Raw genomic sequence first — 22,930 nt, 5'->3', positions numbered from 1 at the left:
AAAGTATTAAGTGTATTAACTTATTTGGTTGTTAATTATAGTACTCCTAGTATATTTCGATTTGCAATTTTTTTATTTATCAATGTAACATGGAATATTACATTTTTCGAGTAATTAACGTGTACATTTTAATAAATAGCTCCAAATTTTACATAATAATTAAAACACAAATTTTTGAATTCGAGTTTTTTCGTTTTTTTGCATTTCCTGTGAAAATTTGCCATAGTAATGTATAATTTTTTTACACCTTCAGAAAGTAGAGATTTCAGCGAACAAAAAGCACACCGATTTTTTAAAAAAGCAAATATTTTGACGCGAGAATTTTCCATTGAAAATTAGAGTGGTTTTTCGATATTAAATCAAAATAAGGGAAAAAAATAAATATTTTGAATAAAAAAAATTACAGTGAGTTTGGGACATAAATAGGTAAGTTTTCACCAAATTTAGTTAAAAAAATTTTTTTTGTGGGAGACAAAAATAAAAACCAAAAACTCGGTTATTTGCATTTTTCGCATAAATTTTGAGGTTATGTAAGGAAAGTGTAAATACAAAAGTTGTAAATCTTTTCATTACATAGAACTTTGCCATTTAACTTTTTGCGACAGGACTTAGTTTTGCCGGAAATCGTGATAAACCGTTTTCTACCCTTAAAAGCTCACCCTCTTCCGCTTTCGGACCTCAGATCGCCCGTAAATTATGTTTTCCTTTATTTTTGTTATATTTTCTTCCTTTTCCAATGGGTATCACCCTGTTCTAATTTTTTTTCACTTATTACCATTTTCAAAGGCTTCGGCACTGGTCTATAATATGTCCAGCTGATTTCAAGAAAACGGGACAATTCAGGTTCTTATAAATCAATGAAAAGCAAAGGGAATATGACGTTTATATAACTGTAATTTGTCGCTTTTTTTTTAAATCAACTGTACATGTTATGTGTAGGGGAAAGCGGGGCAGGGTGGGTAGCTTTTTGGAAAATATTATGCATAATTCCTGTTCCTTTATTAGTTATTATCAATATTACCTAAACGTTTCCGTTATTATGCATAATAACTGAAAATTTCAGTTATTACGCATAATTCCTAATGTTTCCGGTTATTATGCATAATAACTGATAAGTTTAGTTATTACGCATAATTCCTAAAATGTCTAGTTATTATGCATAATAACGGATTTCGGATATTAGCTGTAACATATACATATTTTGTAAATTATGGATTACTTTTTTTTTCATTGGTATTCGATGTATATCTACTTATAACAAAAACACAGACTTTTTTCGTGTTATTCCTGTTGTACTGTCCCGTTTATACTAAGTCTAAAATTTTATGACGAAATTATATAAAGTTATAGATTGGGTTGAGTGCAAATGACGTATCCAAATATATTTGCCTAAGAGCATTTGTCCGTTTTAATAGGTTAAGAAAAATTTTATGACCTGCTTATGATTGGGACTCGACTCTTGAAGTAATAACATGAATCCCTTGCTTTTTGAGGTACATTGAAAGAATCACTTATGTTTTGTTTTTGAAGTAGTTTGAGAGAATCTCAGAGCTACCTTGTGTCTGGTTTTAGAAGTAGTTTTGAGAGAATCTCGAGAACCCCTTGTGTTTGGTTTTTAAAGTAGTTTGAAAAAATCTCCATTATCCCTTTTGTTTTGTTTTTGATGTAGTTTGAAAGACTCTCAGGGAATCGTTGTGTCCGGTTTTTCAAGTAGTTTGAAAGAATCTCGGGTACTTCCTTTGTTTTGTTTTAGAAGTAATTTGAGAAAACTTAGGAGATCTCTTATATCCGGTTTTTGAAGCAATTTGAACGAATCTTGGGGACTTTTTATGCCCGTTTGTTGAAGTAGTTGGAAAGAGTCTCTTGTGTCTGGTTTTCGAAGTAGTTTTGCGAGAATCTTGGGGACTATTTATGTCCGATTTTTCAAGTAATTTGAAAGCATCTCGGGGACCTCTTATGTTTAGTTTTTGAAGTAATTTGAAAGAATTTCGGGGATGTTTTATTTCCGGTTTTCGAAAAATTTCGGGGATCACTTGTCTTTTGTGTTTGAAGTAATCTGAGATTCACGGTAACCACTTGTGTTTTGTTTTCGAAGTAATTTGAAAGAATCTCGGGTACCCCCTGTGTTTGGTTTTTGAAGTGGTTAAAAAATTTTTCGGGAGCCCTTTTGTTTCGTTTTTGAAGTAGTTTGAAAGAATCTCGGGGAATCTCTGTGTTTTGTTTTTGAAGTATTTAGTATGAAATAACCTCGGGTATATCTTTTGTATTGTTTTAGAAGTAATTTGAGAGAATCTAGGGAACCTCTTATATACGATTTTTGAAGTAATTTGAAAGAATCTCGCGAACTTCGTATGCCCATTTTTTTAAGTACACATAGTTTGAAAGAATCTACCAGACCTCTTGCGTTTTTTTTTTTGGAGTAGTTTGAATCTCAGAGTTACCTTGTGTCTGGTTTTCAAAGTAGTTTAAGAGAATTTCGGGGACCGTTTATGTTCGGTTTTTGAAGTAATTTGAAAGAATCTCGGGGACTTCTAATGTCCAGTTTTTGAAGTAATTTGAAAAAATCTAGGGGACCTCTTACGCTCGGTTTTTGAAGAATTTCGGGGACCGCTTGTCTTTTGTTTTTAAAGTAATCTGAGAATCACGGTGACCGCTTGTGTTTTGTTTTTGAAAGTATTTAGTTTAAAAAAATTTCGGGAACACTTTTTATTTGGTTTTTGAATTAGTCTAAAAGAATCTCGGGTATTTTTTTTTAGACGTAATTTGAGAGAATCTAGGGGACCTCTTATATCCGATCTTTGAAGTAGTTTGAAAGGATCTCGGGTACCTCTTGTGTTTTGTTTTTAAAATAATTTGAGAGAATCTAGGGACAACTTATATCCGGTTTTTAAAGTATTTTGAAAGAATCTCTCGACCTTTTTATGCTCAGTTTTTTATGTACATAGTTTGAAAGAATCTGGCAGACCTCTTGTGTTTCTTTTTTTTTTTGGAGTAATTTGAATCTCAGAGTTACCTTATGTAGTTTTCGAAGTAGTTTTGAGAGAATCTTGGAGGCCATTTATGTCCGGTTTTTGAACTAATTTGAAAGAATCTCGGGGACCTCTTACGTCCGGTTTTTTAAGTAATTTGAAAGAATCTCGGGGTTGTTTTACTTCCGGTTTTTGAAAAATTTCGGGCATCACTTGTCTTTTGTGTTTGAAGTAATCTGAGATTCACGGTAACCACTTGTGTTTTGTTTTCGAAGTAATTTGAAAGAATCTCGAGTACCCCCTGTGTTTGGTTTTTGAAGTGGTTTAAAAAAATTTTCGGGGCCCCTTTTGTTTCGTTTTTGAAGTAGTTTGAAAGAATCTCGAGGAAACTCTGTGTTTTGTTTTTGAAGTATTTAGTATGAAATAACCTCGGGTATATCTTTTGTTTTGTTTTAGAAATAATTTGAGAGAATCTAGGGGACCTCTTATATCCGATTTTTGAAGTAATTTGAAAGGATCTCGGGGACCTCTTGTGTTTTGTTTTTGAAGTAATTTGAGAGAATCTAGGGACCACTTATATCCGGTTTTTGAAGTATTTTGAAAGAATCTCTCGACCTTTTTATGCTCAGTTTTTTAAGTACATAGTTTGAAAGAATCTGGCAGACCTCTTGTGTTTTTTTTTTTTTTTGGAGTAATTTGAATCTCAGAGTTACCTTGTGTCTAGTTTTCGAAGTAGTTTTGAGAGAATCTTGAAGGCCATTTATGTCCGGTTTTTGAAGTAATTTGAAGGAATCTCGGGGACCTCTTACGTCCGGTTTTTGAAGAATTTGGGGACCATTTATCTTTTGTTTTTGAAGTAATTTGATAATCTCGGCGACCTCTTGTGTTTTGTTCTCGAAGTAATTTGAATCTCTACGACCCCCTGTGTTTTGTTTTTGCAGTAGTATAAAAAATCTTCTTGGCACCTTTCCTTTTGTTTTTGAAGTAGTTTGAAAAAATCTCGATGACCATTTATGTCCGGTTTCTGAAGTAATTTGAAAGAATCTCGGAGACGTCTTCTATCCAGTTTTCAAAGTAATTTGAAAGAATTTCGGGGACCATTTGTCTTTTGTTTTTGAAGTAATTTCAGAATCTCGGTTATGTCTTGTGTTTTGTTTTTGAAGTAGGTTGAAGTATGTCGAGGACACCCTGCGTTTTTTGTGAAGTAGTTTGAAAAAATCTCCAGTACCCCTTTTGTTTTATTTCTGAAGTAGTTCGAAAGAATCTCGGAGAACCCTTGTGTCTGGTTTTTGAAGTAGTTTGAAAGATTCTCGGAAACCCCTTGTGCTTTGTTTTGAAGTAATTTGAAAGAATCTCGGGTACTCCTTTAGTTTTGTTTTAGAAGTAATTTGAGAGAATCTAGGAGATCTCTTATATTCGATTATTGAAGTAGTTCGAAAGAATCTCGGTGACCTGTTGTGTTTTGTTTTTGAAGTAGTTTGAGAGAATCTCAGAGATACCTTGTGTTTGGTTTTCGGAGTACTTTGAAAGAATCTCGGCGACGTCTTACGTCCGGTTTTTGAAGAATTTCGGGGATCACTTTTCTTCTGTTTTTGAAGTAATCTGAAAATCTCGGTGGTCTTTGTGATTTGTTTTGGAAGTAATTGGAAAGAATCTCGGGGATCCCGTCTTTTGTTTTTGAAGTAGTTTGAAAGAAGCTCGAGGACCCCTTATGTTTGGTTTTTGAGGTAGTTTGAAAGAATCTCGAGAACAAATTTTATCTGGTTTTTGAAGCAATTTAAAAGAATCTCAGGTACATCTTCTGTTTTGTTTTAGAAGTAATTTGAGAGAATCTAGCGGACCTCTTATATCTGGTTTTTGAAGTAATTTGAAAGAATTTCGGGGATCACATGTCTTCAGTTTTTGAAGTAATTTGAAAAGGATCTCGCGAACTTCTTAAGTCCGGTTTTTAAGCAGGGTGGAAGAATCTGGCGGACCTCTTGTGTTTTGTTCTTAAAATAGTTTGAGAGAATCTCGGAGACCATTTGCGTCCGGTTTTGAAGTTGTTTGAAAAAATATCGGGGACCATTATGTCCGGTTTTTGAAGTAATTGGAAAGAATGTCGGGGACCACGGACCACTTATGTTTGGTTTTTGAAGTAGTTTGAAAGAATCTCGGAAACCCCTTTTGTTTTGTTTTTGAAATAGTTTAAGCGAATTTCAGAGTTACCTTGTGTTTGGTTTCCCGAGTACTTTGAAAGAATCTCGGGAAGCACTTATGTGCGGTTTTTGAAGTAGTTTGAAAGAATCTCGTATGTTCGGTTTTTGAAGTAATTTGAAAGAATCTCGGGGATCTCGTGTGTGTCTTTTTAAAGTAGTTTGGGAGAATCTCAGAGTTACCCTATCTTTGGATTTCGAAGTAGTTTGGAAGAATATCGGGGAGTGCAGTTTTTGAAGTTATTTGAAAGAATTTAGAGGACCACTTGTTTTTTGTTTTTGAAATAATTTGAGGATCTCGGTGATCTCTTTTGCTTTGTTTTCGAAAAAGTTTGAAAGTATCTCGACGACACTTCTGTGTTTTGTTGCTGAAGTAGTTTGAAAAAATCTCGGAGACTCCTTGTGTATGGTTTTGAAATAATTTGTAATAGTCTCGGAAACCCCTTGTGTTTTGTTTTGAAGTAATTTGAAAGAATCTCAGGGACTTCTTATGTTCAGTTTTTGAAGTAGTTTGAAAGAATCTCGGGAACTACTTGTGTCGTGTTTTTCAAGTAATTGTGTTTGGTTTTTGAAGTACATAATTTGAAAAAGATCTCCCGTATCCCTTGTGTTTGTGACAAAATTGAAGTAGTTTGAAAGAATCTCGAGAACAAATTTTATCTGGTTTTTGAAGTAATTTAAAAGAATCTCAGGTACATTTTCTGTTTTGTTTTAGAAGTAATTTGACAGAATTTAGCGGACTTCTTATATCTGGTTTTTTAAGTAATTTGAAAGTATTTCGCGGATCACGTGTCTTCAGTTTTTGAATTAATTTGAAAGGATCCCGCGAACTTCTTAAGCCCGGTTTTTTAAGCAATTTGGAAGAATCTGGTGGACCTCTTGTGTTTTGTTCTTGAAATGCTTTGAGAGAATCTCAGAGTTACCTTCTGTCTGGTTTTCGAAGTACATAGTTTTCAGAGAATCTCGGAGACCATTTATGTCCGGTTTCGGAGTTGTTTGAAAGAATATCGGGGACTATTTATGTCCGGTTTTTGAAGTAATTGGAAAGAATGTCGGGGACCACTTGTGTCTGGTTTTTGAAGTAGTTTGATAAAATCTCGGAAGCCCCTTTTGTTTTGTTTTTGAAGTAGTTTAAGCGAATTTCAGAGTAACCTTGTGTTTGGTTTTCGGAGTACTTTGAAAGAATCTCGGGAAGCACTTATGTCCGGTTTTTGAAGTAAATAGTTTGAAAGAATCTCGGGGACTTCGTATGTTCGGTTTTTGAAGTAGTTTGAAAGAATCTCGGGAACCTCTTGTGCGTCTTTTTAAAGTAGTTTGGGAAAATCTCAGAGTTACCTTATGTTTGGATTTCGAAGTAGTTTGGAAGAATATGGGGGACCTCTTATGTGTTTTGTTTTCGAAAAATTTGAAAGTATCTCGAAGACACTTCTATGTTTTGTTGCTGAAATAGTTTGAAAAAATCTCGGAAACTCCTTGTGTATGATTTTAAAATAATTTGAAATAGTCTCGGAAACCCCTTGTGTTTTGTTTTGAAGTAATCTGAAAGAATCTCAGGGACTTCTTATGTTCAGTTTTTGAAGTAATTTAAAAGAATCTCGGGAACTACTTGTGTCGTGTTTTTCAAGTAATTGTGTTTGGTTTTTGAAGTATATAATTTGAAAACAATCTCCCGTATTGCGTGTGTTTGTGAAAAAATCTCGGGGATAATTTTGAAGTAGTTTGAAAGAATCTCGGGGTTGCCTTTTATCTTGTTTTAGAAGTGATTTGACTTCTTATATCCAATTTTTGAAGTAATTAGAAAGAATCGCAGGGACTTCTTATGTCAAGTTTTTGAAATAGTTTGGAAGAATCTCGATGGCTCCTTTTGTTTTGTTTTTGAAGTACCTTGTAGGAATTTTGGACCCCTTGTGGCTGTTTTTTAAACTAGTTTGAAAAAATTTCTGGTACTCCTTTAGTTTTGTCAATGAAGTAGAATCTCGGGGACCATGTACGTCGTTTTTCTAAATAATATGAAAGAATCTCGTGGATCCCTTGTATTTGTTTTTTGAAGTTGCAGAAGTAATTTGAAAGATTCTCGAGGACCACTCGTGCTTGGTTTTGAAGTAGTTTTAAAGAATTTCGGAGTTCCCTTGTCTTGTTTTTGATCCACTTATGTCCGGTTTTCGCAGTAATTTGAAAGATTCTCGAGAACTTCTTATGTTAAGTTTTTGAAGTAGTTTGAAGGATTCCAGATGGACCATTTTGTTTTGTTTTGAAATACTTTGGAAGACCCTCGGAAACCCATTATGGTTTCTTTTCGAAGTAGTTAGTCGTCAATGATAATTACCTTACACACGTAATTATTATGAGGAAAAAATGGTAAGAAATAAGAATCGAACTGAAGCGATACGTTTACAGTTGAAAAATCTTATATTTTAATATCGATTTTAGTCAATCTTGATCATTAAATTGTGTCCAAAAATAGTGTAACGAGTTTTTGTAAAAAATAATTTCCAAGATTCGTACAATTACACAAGTGAATTTAAGTGTAGACTAGTGTCGGCTAGAATTAGTTTGAAAAAATACTACACCTTAATAAAATTTCTTTCGATTTTGAGATAAAAAAAAGAAGATTAGAAGGAAACATTTAATGACAATATGGAAACCAATAAGACTGGATGACGATGAATACCGACAAAGAATGAATCGTCCAATATTACAAAAAATATTTGAACAAACTTGTGTCCCTACAAATCAGCCCTGCAATGTAATAAACAACGCAGGTACACCGTTAAACCCCGCCGTCCCAATCAAATTCGTGCCATACTCATATCTTCCAACAATGTTGCGAAAAAGTCATTCTTCAAACGTTCTCTTGAAATTGTTATTGTTGTTTCTGCTATAAATAAAGGAATGCCGACTCTTTGTTCCACGAGCATTGTATGAAAGAGTTTGCTCCGGGGGCTCAAATAATATAAACCATGACACGCGACGGTTCGGGAACATATTGCATCGGGGGAGGTTGGCAATATGCTGCCTGCCGTTCTTCAGCGATAGTTCTAATCCCGTGCCACACATATATGCAGGGGGAAATTCGCAGACGTCGTGCAGAAATGCATAGGGAAACCTTCATTGAGATATATCGGAATCTTATTAAGATCCGGATAATGGAGTCCTCCGGGAGGCGCCACCGCCTTTATCCGCACTAAACTCACACAGCGAAACTTACCTATCATAATCCAGTCTACAATACAATTTCGAGTCCTTCACGAAACATGTGTGGTGCAGGCGGTCTCCGCAGGCACAACACTGCACACAGTGCTCGTGATACGAAACGTCCATTATCCTTAGAAGAAATCGATCGTTAATGGGTCTGCAACACATGCCACACAACGGACCTAATCCCGCCGCTGCAAAAAAAGAAATGAAAAATCGATCATCTTTCGCACAAACACGGTACTCGGTGCAGGAACACACAGATTTGTCAGGAGTGCATTCATCTAATTGTGTACAAATCTGCAGACAAGAGCCACCTGCGGTAAAACTTCATCAATCTCCGGCTTTAAAGTCGGCCTCTGAATACATTTAGCAAATTTGGGGGTGTTAATCCGGAGCATAAATCCTTTGTTGCCTATTTAACTCTTTAAATCGCGATTTCATGCAATGTCATGCTTATTAGTGTTTAGGGAACCCTCGCGATGCGGAGTCGGTGCAGGCGGAGGTTTAATTTTGGACTAGCCGGACTGCGATTAGCCGATTATCGTTTAATGGTGACTGTTTTTATATTTATATATAAAAAATACATTATCGTTGTGAATTTATGAGGAAAATAAAAGGGATAGTGTAATTCGGGCGACCCCAATAAAAAAGGTTTTAATGAGTTTTTTCGAAAATAAATACAAGTATTAATAATAATCCAAGGACGTTAATTTTGTAGCCACTATAAATTTATTGTCCTGTGAAATATTATTATTATTATTATTATACTTCAATTCTAAGTTTACCAATACGCGTTAATGTAAACTACACTATAACTATAAATAAAATTTGTTCAGTCTTTCATACTATTGTAATTTTTAGCTTTTATTTTTATTGTCTTCGTTATATACATATATCATCCAACACTATTTTAAGTAACGTTGGTCTTAATACTCCACCCTGCTTCCGTCCACCTCTAGTTTCGACCTTTTCCAGGCCTACAGATGCTGCTATTATTTTAATATTTCGATTGTTTTCAATTAGAAAAGCTCAAATGAAAAACACAACCTGTTGATGGTCTTGGATTAAGATTTAAGAAATATTCACATTCAATTTATTTTTTTTTAATATTTCAGCTATTGCGATGTCATTTTGGCGATTCTAGGAAAATGGTAAAAATGTTCGAAGAAACTAAGACGAAATCACTCCTATAGATTAATACCAACCAAAGAAACGTTACATAAAAATCCACAAAAAATCCTGAGATATATATATCGTGACAAGCTGAATCGAAAAATTCAGTCTGTTGATCGTTCCAGACCAAGATTTTCAAAAATTGAGTTTCAAATTCGAATTTTTAAAGCATCCCAAAAATTGACTTTTTCATTTTGGCGATTCTAGAAATATTGTAAGAATTTTCAAAAAAATAAAGCCGAAAAACAACCCAGAATATCGACATATACAAAATAAATTCTTTAAATGATTTTGAAAGGTGTTGAGGAAAACAAAAAATTTTATGGATTTCATGTATTGAAAAATTGAGCTTTTGACGAAATTGGTTAAAAATTTGTAAAAAACTCTGGGATGTAGACAATCTGAATCGAAAAATATAGCCTGTTGATGGTCGCTGACCTAAATTTTCGAAATATTAAATTTTTCAAATTCAGTCAATTTTTGAAAATATCTCAATTATTACGATATGTTATTTTGGCGATTCTAGGAAAATTGCAGAAATTTTCGAAGAAATTAATCCGAAAAACAGTCATGGAAGTCGATATCAACCAAAGAAACTCTTTAAATAATTTTCGAAAGTGCTCAAAGAATTGTTGAAAATTTCAAGCTTTTGAAAAATGGAGCTTTCGTCGAAGTTACCTAAAAATCCACAAAAAATTCTGGGATATATATACGTGACAAGCTGAATCGAAAAATTCAGTTTGTTGATCGTTCCAGACCAAGATTTTCAAAAATTGAGTATCAAATTCGAATTTTTAAAGCATTCCAAAAATTGACTTTTTCATTTTGGCGATTCTAGAAATATGGTGGGAATTTTCAAAGAAATAAAGCCGAAAAACAACGCAGAATATCGACATATACAAAATAAATTCTTTAAATAATTTTTAAAGGTGTTTAGGAGAACAAAAAATTTTATGGATTTTATGTATTGAAAAATTGAGCTTTTGACGAAATTGGTTAAAAATTTGTAAAAAACTCTGGGATGTAGACAATCTGAATCGAAAAATATAGCCTGTTGATGGTCGCTGACCTAAATTTTCGAAATATTAAATTTTTCAAATTCAGTCAATTTTTGAAAATATCTCAATTATTACGATATGTCATTTTGGCGATTCTAGGAAAATTGTAGAAATTTTCGAAGAAATTAACCCGAAAAACAGTCATGGAAGTCGATATCAACCAAAGAAACTTTTTAAATAATTTTCGAAAGTGCTCCAAGGATTGTTGAAAATTTCAAGCTTTTGAAAAATGGAGCTTTCGACGAAGTGATCCACAAAAAATCCTGTGATGTATATCGTGACAAGCTGAATCGAAAAATTCAATCTGTTGATCGTACCAGACCCAGATTTTCAAAAATTGAGTTTCAAATTCGAATTTTTAAAGCATTCCAAAAATTGACTTTTTCATTTTGGCGATTCTAGAAATATGGTGGGAATTTTCAAAAAAATAAAGCCGAAAAACAACCCAGAATATCGACATATACAAAATAAATTCTTTAAATAATTTTGAAAGGTGTTTAGGAAAACAAAAAAAAATATGGATTTCATACATTGAAAAATTGAGTTTTTGACGAAATTGGTTAAAAATTCGTAAAAAACTCTGGGATGTAGACAATCTGAATCGAAAAATATAGCCTGTTGATGGTCGCTGACCAAGATTTTCGAAATATTAAATTTTTCAAATTCAGTCAATTTTTGAAAATATCTCAATTATTATATGTCATTTTGGCGATTCTAGAAAAATTGTAGAAATTTTCGAAGAAATTAACCCGAAAAACACTCCCGGTGGTTAATATCAACCAAAGAAACTCTTTAAATAATTTTCGAAAGTACTCAGGAAATTGTCGAAAATTTCAAGCTTTTGAAAAATTGAGCTTTCGAAGAAGTTACTTAAAAATCCAGAAAAAATCTTTGGATATATATATCGTGACAAGTTGAAACGAAAAATTTAGTCCGTTGATCGCTCCAGACCAAGATTTACAAAAATTGACTTTCAAATTCGGATTTTTAAAAAATTCCAAAAATTGCAGTTTTTCATTTTAGTGATTCTAGAAAAATGGTAGGAATTTTCAAAGAAATTAAACCGAAAAGTACTTCAGAATATCGAAATCAGCAAAATAAACTCTTTAAATAATTTTGAATGGTGCTCAGGAAAATGTAAAAATTTCATGGATTTCATGTATTGAGAAACTGGGCTTTCGGCGAAATTGGTTAAAAATTCATAAAAAAGTCTGTAATGTAGACAATTTGGATTGAAAAATATAGTCTGTTAATGGCCGCTGACCAAGATTTTCGAAATATTAAATTTTTCAAATTCAGTCAATTTTTGAAAATCTCTCAATTGTTATGATATGTTATTTTGCCGATTCTAGAAAAATTGTAGAAATTTTCGAAGAAGTTAACCCGAAAAACACTCCCGGAGGTTAATATCAACCAAAGAAACTCTTTAAATAATTTTCAAAAGTGCTCAGGAAATTGTCGAAAACTTCAAGCTTTTGAAAAATTGAGCTTTCGACGAAGTTACTTAAAAATCCAGAAAAAATCTTTGGATATATATATCGTGACAAGGTGAAACGAAAAATTTAGTCTGCTGATCGCTCCAGACCAAGATTTACAGAAATTGAGTTTCAAATTCGGATTTTAAAAAAATACCAAAAATTGCAGTTTTTCATTTTAGTGATTCTAGAAAAATGATAGGAATTTTCAAAGAAATAAAGCCGAAAAGCACTTCAGAATATCGAAATCAACAAAATAAACTCTTTAAATAATTTTGAATGGTGCTCAGGAAAATGTAAAAATTTCATGGATTTCATATATTGAAAAACTGAGCTTTTGGCGAAATTGGTTAAACGTTCATAAAAAAGTCTGCAATGTAGACAATTTGGATTGAAAAATATAGCCTGTTAATGGTCGCTGACCAAGATTTTCAAAATATTAAATTTTTCAAATTCAGTCAATTTTTGAAAATATCTCAATTGTTATGATATGTTATTTTGCCGATTCTAGAAAAATTGTAGAAATTTTCCAAAACATTAACCCGAAAAACAATCCCGGAGCTTGATATCAACCAAAGAAACTCTCTAAATAATTTTCAAAAGTGCTCAGGAAATTGTCGAAAATTTCAAACTTGAGAAATTGAGCTTTCGACGAAGTTACTTAAAAATCCAGAAAAAATCTTTGGATATATATATCGTGACAAGTTGAAACGAAAAATTTAGTCTGTTGATCGCTCCAGACCAAGATTTACAAAAATTGAGTTTCAAATTCGGATTTTTAAAACAGTCTAAAAATCGCAGTTTTTCATTTTAGTGATTCTTGAAAAATGGTAGGAATTTTCAAAGAAATAAAGCCGAAAAGCACATCAGAATATCGAAATCAGCAAAATAAACTCCTTAAATAATTTTGAATGGTGCTCAGGAAAATGTAAAAATTTCATGGATTTCATATATTGGAAAACTGAGCTTTTGGCGAAATTGGTTAAAAATTCATAAAAAAAGTCTGTAATGTAGACAATTTGGATTGAAAAATATACCCTGTTAATGGTCGCTGACCAAGCTTTTCGAAATTATAATTTTTCAAATCCGGTCAATTTTTGAAAATATTTCAAATATTATGATATGTCATTTTGGCGATTCTAGGAAAATTGTAGAAATTTTCGAAGAAATTAACCCAAAAAACACTCCCGGAGGTTAATATCAACCAAAGAAACTCTTTAAATAATTTTCAAAAGTGCTCAGGAAATTGTCGAAAATTTCAAGCTTTTGAAAAATTGAGCTTTTGACGAAGTTACTTAAAAATCCAGAAAAAATCTTTGGATATATATATCGTGACAAGTTGAAACGAATAATTTAGTCTGTTGATCGCTCCAGACCAAGATTTACAAAAATTGAATTTCAAATTCGGATTTTTAAAACATTCTAAAAATCGAAGTTTCTCATTTTAGTGATTCTAAAAAAATGGTAGGAATTTTCAAAGAAATAAAGCCGAAAAGCACATCAGAATATCGAAATCAACAAAATAAACTCTTTAAATAATTTTGAATGGTGCTCAGGAAAATGTCAAAAATTTCATGGATTTCATATATTGAAAACCTGAGCTTTTGGCGAAATTGGGTAAAAATTCATAAAAAAGTCTGCAATGTAGACACTTTGGATTGAAAAATATAGCCTGCTAATGGTCGCTGACCAAGATTTTCGAAATTTTAATTTTTCAAATTCACTCATTTTTTGAAAATATCTCAATTATTATGATATGTCATTTTGGCGATTCTAGGAAAATTGTAGAAATTTTCGAAGAAATTAACCCGAAAAACACTCCCGGAGGTTAATTTCAAGCAAAGAAACTGTTTAAATAATTTTCAAAAGTGCTCAGGAAATTGTCGAAAATTTCAAGCTTTTGAAAATTGAGCTTTCGACAAAGTTACTTAAAAATCCAGAAAAAATCTTTGGATATATATATTGTGACAAGTTGAAACGAAAAATTTAGTCTGTTGATCGCTCCAGACCAAGATTTACAAAAATTGAGTTTCAAATTCGGATTTTTAAAAAATTCCAAAAATTGCAGTTTTTCATTTTAGTGATTCTAGAAAAATGGTAGGAATTTTCAAAGAAATTAAACCGAAAAGTACTTCAGAATATCGAAATCAACAAAATAAACTCTTTAAATAATTTTGAATGGTGCTCACGAAAATGTCAATAATTTCATGGATTTCATATATGTATTGAAAAACTGAGCTTTTGGCGAAATTGGTTAAAAATTCATTAAAAAGTCTTCAATGTAGACACTTTGGATTGAAAAATATAGCCTGTTAATGGTCGCTGACCAAGCTTTTCGAAATTATAATTTTTTAAATTCAGTCAATTTTTGAAAATATCTCAATTATTATGATATGTTATTTTGGCGATTCTAGGAAAATTGTAGAAATTTTCGAAGAAATTAACCCGAAAAACACTCCCGAAGGTTAATATCAACCAAAGAAACTGTTTAAATAATTTTCGAAAGTGCTCAGGAAATTGTCGAAAATTTCAAGCTTTTGAAAATTGAGCTTACGACGAAGTTACTTAAAAATCCAGAAAAAATCTTTGGATATATATATCGTGACAAGTTGAAACGAAAAGTTTAGTCTATTGATCGCTCCAGACCAAGATTTACAAAAATTGAGTTTCAAATTCGTATTTTTAAACATTCCAAAAATTGCAGTTTTTCATTTTAGTGATTCTAGAGAAATGGTACGAATTTTCAAAGAAATAAAACCGAAGAGCACTACAGAATATCGAAATCAACAAAATAAATTCTTTATATAATTTTGAATAGTGCTTAGGAAAATGTCAAAAATTTCATGGATTTCATATATTGAAAAACTGAGCTTTTGGCGAAATTGGTTAAAAATTCATAAAAAAGTCTGGAATGTAGACAATTTGGATTGAGAAATATAGCCAGTTATTGGTCGCTGACCAAGATTTTTGAAATTATAATTTTTCAAATTCAGTCAATTTTTGAAAATATCTCAAATATTATGATATGTCATTTTGGCGATTCTAGGAAAATTGTAGAAATTTTCGAAGAAATTAACCCCAAAAAACTCCCCCGGAGGTTAATATCAACCAAAGAAACTCTTTAAATAATTTTCGAAAGTGATCAGGAAATTTTCGAAAATTTCAAGCTTTTGAAAAATTGAGCTTTCGACGAAGTTACTTAAAAATCCAGAAAAAATCTTCGGATCGTGACAAGTTGAAACGAAAAATTTAGTCTGTTGATCGCTCCAGACCAAGATTTACAAAAATTGAGTTTCAAATTCGGATTTTTAAAACATTCTAAAAATCGCAGTTTTTCATTTTAGTGATTCTAGGAAAAATGATAGGAATTTTCAAAGAAATTAAACCGAAAAATACTTCAGAATATCGAAATCAACAAAATAAACTCTTTAAATAATTTTGAATGGTGCTCAGGAAAATGTCAAAAATTTCATGGATTTCATATATTGAAAAACTGAGCTTGTGGCGTAATTGGTTAAAAATTCATTAAAAATTCTGGGATGTCGAGAATCTGAACCTAAAATGTAGCTTGTTGATGATCGCTGAGCAAAATGTTCGAAATATTAAATTTTTCAAATTCAGTCAATTTTTGAAACTAACTCAATTATGTATTACGATGTCTTTGGGCGATTTTTGGACCATCGGAGAAATTTTCGAAAAAATTAACCCGAAAAACACCCCCGGGGGTCGATATCAAGCTAAGAAACTCTTTAGAAAATTTTCGAAATTGTTCAGGAAATTCTTGAAAATTTCAAGTTTTTGAAAAATTGAGCTTTCGGCGAAGTTACCTAAAAATCTATAAAAAAAATCCCGCGATACACATCGCATCAAGCTGAATCAACAATTTAGCCTGTTGATGGCTCCACGCCCAGATTTTTAAAAATTAAGTTTCAAATTCGAATTTTGAAAACATCCCAAAATTTGCAGTTTTTCATTTTGGTGATTCTAGAAAAATGAAGAAGAATTTTCAAAGAAATAAAGCCCAAAAGCACATCAGGATATCGAAATCAACAAACTAAACTCTTTAAATAAATAATTTTGAATGGTGCTCAGGAAAATGTCAAAAATTTCATGGATTTCATATATAGAAAAATGAGCTTTTGGCGAAATTGGTTAAAAATTCATTAAAAATTCTGGGATAGCGACAATCTGATTCTAAAAAAATAGCTTGTTGATGATCGCTGAGCAAAATTGTCGAAATATTAAATTTTTCAAATTCAGTCAATTTTTGAAACTAACTCAATTATGTATTACGATGTCTTTGGGCGATTTTTCGAAAATGGTAGAAATTTTCGAAAAAATTAACCAGAAAAACACTCCCGAGAGTCGATATTAAGCAAAGGAACTATGCAGATAATTTTCGAAAGTGTTCAGGAAATTGTTGAAAATTTCAAGTTTTTGAAAAATTGAGCTTTCGGCGAAGTTACCTAAAAATCTATAAAAAAAATCCTGCAAAACACATCGCGACAAGCTGAATCCACAATTTAGCCTGTTGATGGCTCCACACCAAGATTTTTAAAAATTAAATTTCAAATTTGAATTTTGAAAACATTCCAAAATTTGCAGTTTTTCATTTTGGTGATTCTACAAAAATGAAGAACAATTTTCAAAAAAAAACCCAAAAGCACCTCAGGATATCGAAATCAACAAACTAAACTCTTTAAATAAATAATTTTGAATGGTGCTCAGGAAAATGTCAAAAATTTCATGGATTTCATACATTAAAAAACTGAGCTTTTGGCGAAATTGGTTAAAAATTCATTAAAAATTCTAGGATATCGACAATCTGAATCTTAAAAGATAGCTTGTTGATGATCGCTGAGCAAAATTGTCGAAATATTAAATTTTTCAAATTCAGTCAATTTTTGAAACTAACTCAATTATGTATTACGATGTCTTTTGGCGATTTTTGGAACATGGTAGAAATTTTCGAAAAAATTAACCCGAAAAACACTCCCGGGGGTCGATATCAAGCTAAGAAACTCTTTAGATAATTTTCGAAAATGTTCATGAAATTGTTGAAAATTTCAAGTTTTTGAAAAATTGAGCTTTCGGCGAAGTTACCTAAAAATCAATAAAAAAAATCCTGCGATACACATCGCGACAAGCTGAATCAACAATTTACTCTTTTGATGGCTCCACACCAAGATTTTTAAAAATTAAGTTTCAAATTCGAATTTAGAAAACATCCCAAAATTTGCAGTTTTTCATTTTGGTGATTCTAAAGAAATGAAGAAGAATTTTCAAAGAAATAAAGCCCAAAAGCACCTCAGAGTATCGAAATCAACAAACTAAACTCTTTAAATAAATAATTTTGAATGGTGCTCAGGAAAATGTCAAAAATTTCATGGATTTCATGTATAGAAAAACTGAGCTTTTGGCGAAATTGGTTAAAAATTCATTAAAAATTCTGGGGTATCGACAGTATGAATCTAAAATGATAGCTTGTTGATGATCGCTGAGCAAAATTGTCGAAATATTAAATTTTTCAAATTCAGTCAATTTTTGAAACTAACTCAATTATGTATTACGATGTCTTTGGGCGATTTTTGGAAAATGGTAGAAATTTCCGAAAAAATTAACCCGAAAAACATTCCCGGGGTTCGATACCAAGTTAAGAAACTCTTTAGATAATTTTTTGAAAGTGTTCAGGAAATTGTTGAAAATTTCAAGTTTTTGAAAAATTGAGCTTTCGGCGAAGTTACCTAAAAATCTATAAAAAAATCCTGGGATACTCATCGCGACAAAATGAATCCACAATTTAGCCTGTTGATGGTTCCACACCAAGATTTTTAAAAATTAAGTTTCAAATTCGAATTTTGAAAACATCCCAAAATTTGCAGTTTTTCATTTTGGTGATTCTAGAAAATTGGTAGAAATTTTCAAAGAAATAAAGCCGCAAAGCACCCCAGAATATCGAAATCAACAAAATAAATTCTTTAATAATTTTCATCATTTTTCATTTATTAGAAAAGTGAGCTTTTGGTGAAATTGGTTAAGAATTTATAAAAAATTCTGAGATGTAAACACTCTGAATCGAAAAATATAGCCTGTTGATGACCGCTGACTAAAATTTTCGAAATATTAAATTTTTCAAATTCAGTCAATTTTTGAAAATATCTCAGTTATGTATTACAATATGTCTTTTGGCGATTCCAGGAAAATGGTAGAAATTTTCGAAGAAATTAACCCAAAAAAACACTCCCGGAGGTCGATATGAAGCAAAGAAATTTTTTTAATTATTTTCGCAAGTGCTCACGAAATTGTTGAAACGTCCAAGCTTTTCCAGAATTGAGCTTTCAGCGAAGTTAAATAAAAATCAATGAAAAGTCTGAGATTTATATCTCGACGAGCTCAATCGAAAAATTTGCGAAAACAGGTGGCTCCAGACCAAGATTTTCGAAAAAGTGTGTCTCAGTTTAAAATTTTTTAAATATTTCAAAAATTGCCGTTTTTCATTTTGGCGATTCTAGAAAACTGGCAGGAATTTTCAAAGAAATATCTAAAGTCGAAAAGCTCTTTAGAATATCGAAATCAACAAAATAAACTCTTTAAATAATTTTCAAAGTTGCTCAGGAAAATGTAAAAACTGTCATGGTCTTCATATATTGAAAAACTGAACTTTTGGCCAAGTTTCTTAAAAATTCATAAAAAATTTTCGAAAGATTCACATTCAATCAGTTTTTGAAAATATCTCAATTATTATTACTACATTTCATTTTGGCGATTCTGGGAAAATGGTAGAAATTTTCGAAGAAATGCAGCCGAAAACGCTCCTGGGGGCCGTATTAACCAAGGAATCATTTCCAATAATTTTAGAAATTGTCAAAAATTTCAAGTTTTTGAAAAATTGAGCTTTCTGCGAAGTTAATTAAAAATACACAAAAAATTCTCGGATATAGGTATATCTCGATAAGCTGAATCGAAAAATTTAGGCTGTTGATGGGTCCAGATCATTAAATTTTTGTATATAAAAAGAGAAATTATTATTAATTTGTGTTTCATAAAATACAAGAATTAATTAAGAATGTACAATTTGACTTTTATATATACTCAAAAATGTTCAAAATTTGTTTAGTTGAGATCATGCATAGAAGTTGGGTCAATTTTCAACGATTAACTAACAATTGTTTTCATTTTACGCATTTTCAAAGTATTCACTTTTGTTTCAGAAATTACATAAGTTGTGCAGATGACATGTTTTTCAATAAAAATTGCTTTTCATGTCAGTCATATTCAGTATTTCACAAGCTTTTTATTGTTTTTTCCACAATTTTCTTAACTTTTTTCCTCTGTTTATTATATGTAAGGTGTTTATTATTTATGTAAATATTTTTCCGCTTATCTTTCGATAATTTAATTTCTTCCTTTGTTTCCTCATTCCACCGTGGTTTTATTGTCTTTTTCTGTTTCTTCTGTACATTCTCCTGCAGTTTTTTTTTATCTGAGCTTATACATTTTTGTAACTAGTTTCTTTATGCTCTTTCTATCTCCTTGTTGATTTCGGGTTTGCTTATCTTCTATTTTCATTTTAACTTTCGGTATTTATTATAACATAATCAATTAGAGATTTTTTTTGTATATTTAACACCTCTTCGAATGTTGTTGTCCATCTCTACATCTAACAAGACAATACTATGTAATGTTAATATTCAGACATTGTCATATTAATTAAAATAAAATAAAAAATAAAATTTATTAAGCTAACACGAAAATTCGCGACTTTTGAATCTTTAAAAGTTGAAATATTGCGTTGGGTTTTGAGAACCTACTTAGAAAAAATTTCCCCTCATTGCAAAATTGTGCGTGTGCGTGTAAGCATACCCAGAATATTTTATCAATTAGACAGTGCAGTATGCTGGACCTGGAAGGGCGAGGGAGCTAATAGGCAAAGAGCCGAATAATCGGATCGTAGGGGGATTATTGAGCTTAACTGAAGCGTGATTAATTGATTCATATAGCAGACAGGACTGTTATTATTGCGGGGCGTAAATAATTCGGATGGCTTACAGGTGATCCAGTCAACTTTCACTAGATTTCCGTAAAGTTTGCGTGACAAAATTTATTACAGTCAGGTGGAGAGAGCTTTTGGGGGTAAAGTGGATATTTCTATACGTACCATTTTTAAAACTATGAAGAAACCAAATCATGTTGAATTATCAGTTATCACCGAGAACTAATTAAGCTAAGGTGCGAACAAGCAAGAATGTGATAAACGTCGCTGGAAATGTGGAATTTTCACACTTCCGTCCAAAAATATAATAATGGGTCTGATGTATCGTCACCTGGCGCGTGTCTGAATACACAGAAGTCAAATATTTGACACTGTGTTGATTCGTTAATTGCCTTACAAACAGAAAAACCTTAATAGACATGTCAACACCGGTGGATGTGTGACCTTATGACACCCGAAATAAAGCTAAGAGCACCTGGAAACTGTTTCTTCCATGTTTAGCGTTAGATCGGTTTAGCTAATAATCTCCGAATTTTTTTAGTTTAAATTGGATTCTAGGAAAAACTAACAATGTGATTTATTAATCTGACTAGTTTTTACCCTAGACACTATTTAACGAATAATTCAGAATTATTAGCTTGTTTCTGTGGAACACATTCCAGGTTTTTCAAAAATTGTGTTTTTATTTTCTAATCAATTTCGAATTTAAAAAGAAACTTGGAATATTTTTGCAACTCTATTAAAATTTGAGCTTTTAAATTTAAATACGAAATTTAAAAATTTTCAGATGTGATATCTTAAAATTCTCTAGGTTTATAACTTTTCAGCTCGAAATTTCAGCGTTGTTTTTATTTTCCACATAATAAAAATTTCTTTTATTCCTTTTTAAGGCTTTAACACGTTAAATACATTATTTTTATATATCGAAATTATCATAAATAATATTACATAAGTATTTGTTTTTTATTATTATATTTTACTTCCAAAGATAAAGGATGAAAAAGTAGGGCCACCATTTCCGTCTGCGTCGTTTGTTATCCTTTTGTGATTTTATTACTGGTAATAATCTCCGAAACTTCTGGACAGATTTTCTGTACTTTAAAGGATATTTTAGGAATGTCCTGGAGTTAATAAAGCGCTAATTGAAATGTAGCTGATCCCCCCTACCGACAATCTGATGACGTCAACTGAAAATATTGCCAAGTAATTCTCAAATGTTATAAAATAACAAGTTCCGATACTTGTGGTTTATTAATCTGACTTTACTTTTTACCCTAGACACTATTGAACGAATAATTCAGAATTATTAGTTTGTTTCTATGGAATACATTCCAGGTTTTTAAAAAATTGTGTTTTAATTTTTAAATCAATTTCGAATTTAAAAAGAAACTTGGACTATTTTTGCAACTCTATTAAACTTCGAGTTTTTTAATTTAAACTCGAAATTTAAAAATTTTCAAACATGACATCTTAAAATTCTCTAGGTTTATTACTTTTCAGCTCGAAATTTCAACGTTGTTTTTATTTTCCACATAATGAAAATTTCTTTTATTCCTTTTTAAGACTAAGACGTTATATACATTATTTTTATATATCGAAATTATCATAAATAATATTATATATTTGTTTTTTATTATTATATTTTACTTCCAGAATTAAAGTTTGGGTGCATTTGAAAACGGTTCATAACTCCTAAAGTATGCAAAAGTAGGTCCACCATTTCCGTCTGCGTCGTTTGTTATACTTTTGTGATTTTATTACAAGGTAATTTCCGAAACTACTCGACAGATTTTTTGTTATTTAAAGGATATTTTAGGAATGTCCTGTAGTTAATAAAGCGCTAATTGAAATGTAGCTCATCCTCCCTACCGACAATCTGATGACGTCAACTCAAAATATTGCCAAGTAATTCTCAAATGTTATAAAATAACGAGTTCCGGTACTTGTGGTTTATTGATCTGACTTTACTTTTTACCCTAGATACTATTGAACGAATAATTCAGAATTATTAGTTTGTTTCTGTGGAACACATTCCAGGTTTTTAAAAAATTGTGTTTTTATTTTTTAATCAATTTCGAATTTAAAAAGAAACTTTGAATATTTTTGCAACTCTATTAAACTTTGAGTTTTTAAATTTAAACTCGAAATTTAAAAATTTTTAAACATGACATCTTAAAATTCTATAGGTTTATTACTTTTCAGCTCGAAATTTCAACGTTGTTTTTATTTTCCACATAATGAAAATTTCTTTTATTCCTTTTTAAGGCTTTAACACGTTATATACATTATTTTTATATATCGAAATTATCATAAATAATATTATATAAGTGTTTGTTTTTTATTATTATATTTTACTTCCAGAATTAAAGTTTGGGTGCATTTGAAAACGGTTCATAACTCCTAAAGTATGAAAAAGTAGGTCCACCATTTCCGTCTGCGTCGTTTGTTATCCTTTTGTGATTTTATTACTGGTAATAATCTCCGAAACTACTGGACAGATTTTTTTTTATTTAAAGGATATTTTAGGAATGTCCTGTAGTTAATAAAGCGCTAATTGAAATGTAGCTCATCCCCCTTACCGACAATCTGATGACGTCAACTCAAAATATTACCAAGTAATTCTCAAATGTTATAAAATAACAAGTTTTGGTACTTGTGGTTTATTAATCTGACTTTACTTTTTACCCTGGACACTATTGAACGAATAATTCAGAATTATTAGTTTGTTTCTGTGGAACACATTCAGGTTTTTAAAAAATTGTGTTTTTATTTTTTAATCAATTTCGAATTTAAAAAGAAACTTGGAATATTTTTGCAACTCTATTAAACTTCGAGTTTTTAAATTTAAACTCGAAATTTAAAAATTTTC

The 22,930-nt window shown here is 31.3% G+C and overlaps 1 protein-coding gene across 1 annotated transcript in view; it reads right to left on the bottom strand.

The window, feature by feature from the left end:
* The window catches only part of LOC135139476 (LIM homeobox transcription factor 1-alpha), a 45,037-nt gene that overhangs the window by 18,462 nt on the left and 3,645 nt on the right, over nt 1–22,930 (bottom strand). Inside the window, exon 2 of the mRNA XM_064069716.1 lies at nt 8,373–8,553. Coding sequence (XP_063925786.1) covers nt 8,373–8,553 — 181 coding nt within the window. The remainder of the gene's footprint in view (nt 1–8,372; nt 8,554–22,930) is intronic.

The sequence above is a fragment of the Zophobas morio genome, unplaced genomic scaffold (genome assembly GCF_036711695.1).
Source record: "Zophobas morio isolate AGI-343-1 ecotype UQ-CSIRO unplaced genomic scaffold, CSIRO_AGI_Zmor_V1 ptg000031l, whole genome shotgun sequence".
NCBI classification, from domain to species: domain Eukaryota; kingdom Metazoa; phylum Arthropoda; class Insecta; order Coleoptera; family Tenebrionidae; genus Zophobas; species Zophobas morio.
The sequence above is the reverse complement of the archived record's forward strand: the minus strand, read 5'-3'. Positions and strand labels throughout refer to the sequence as shown.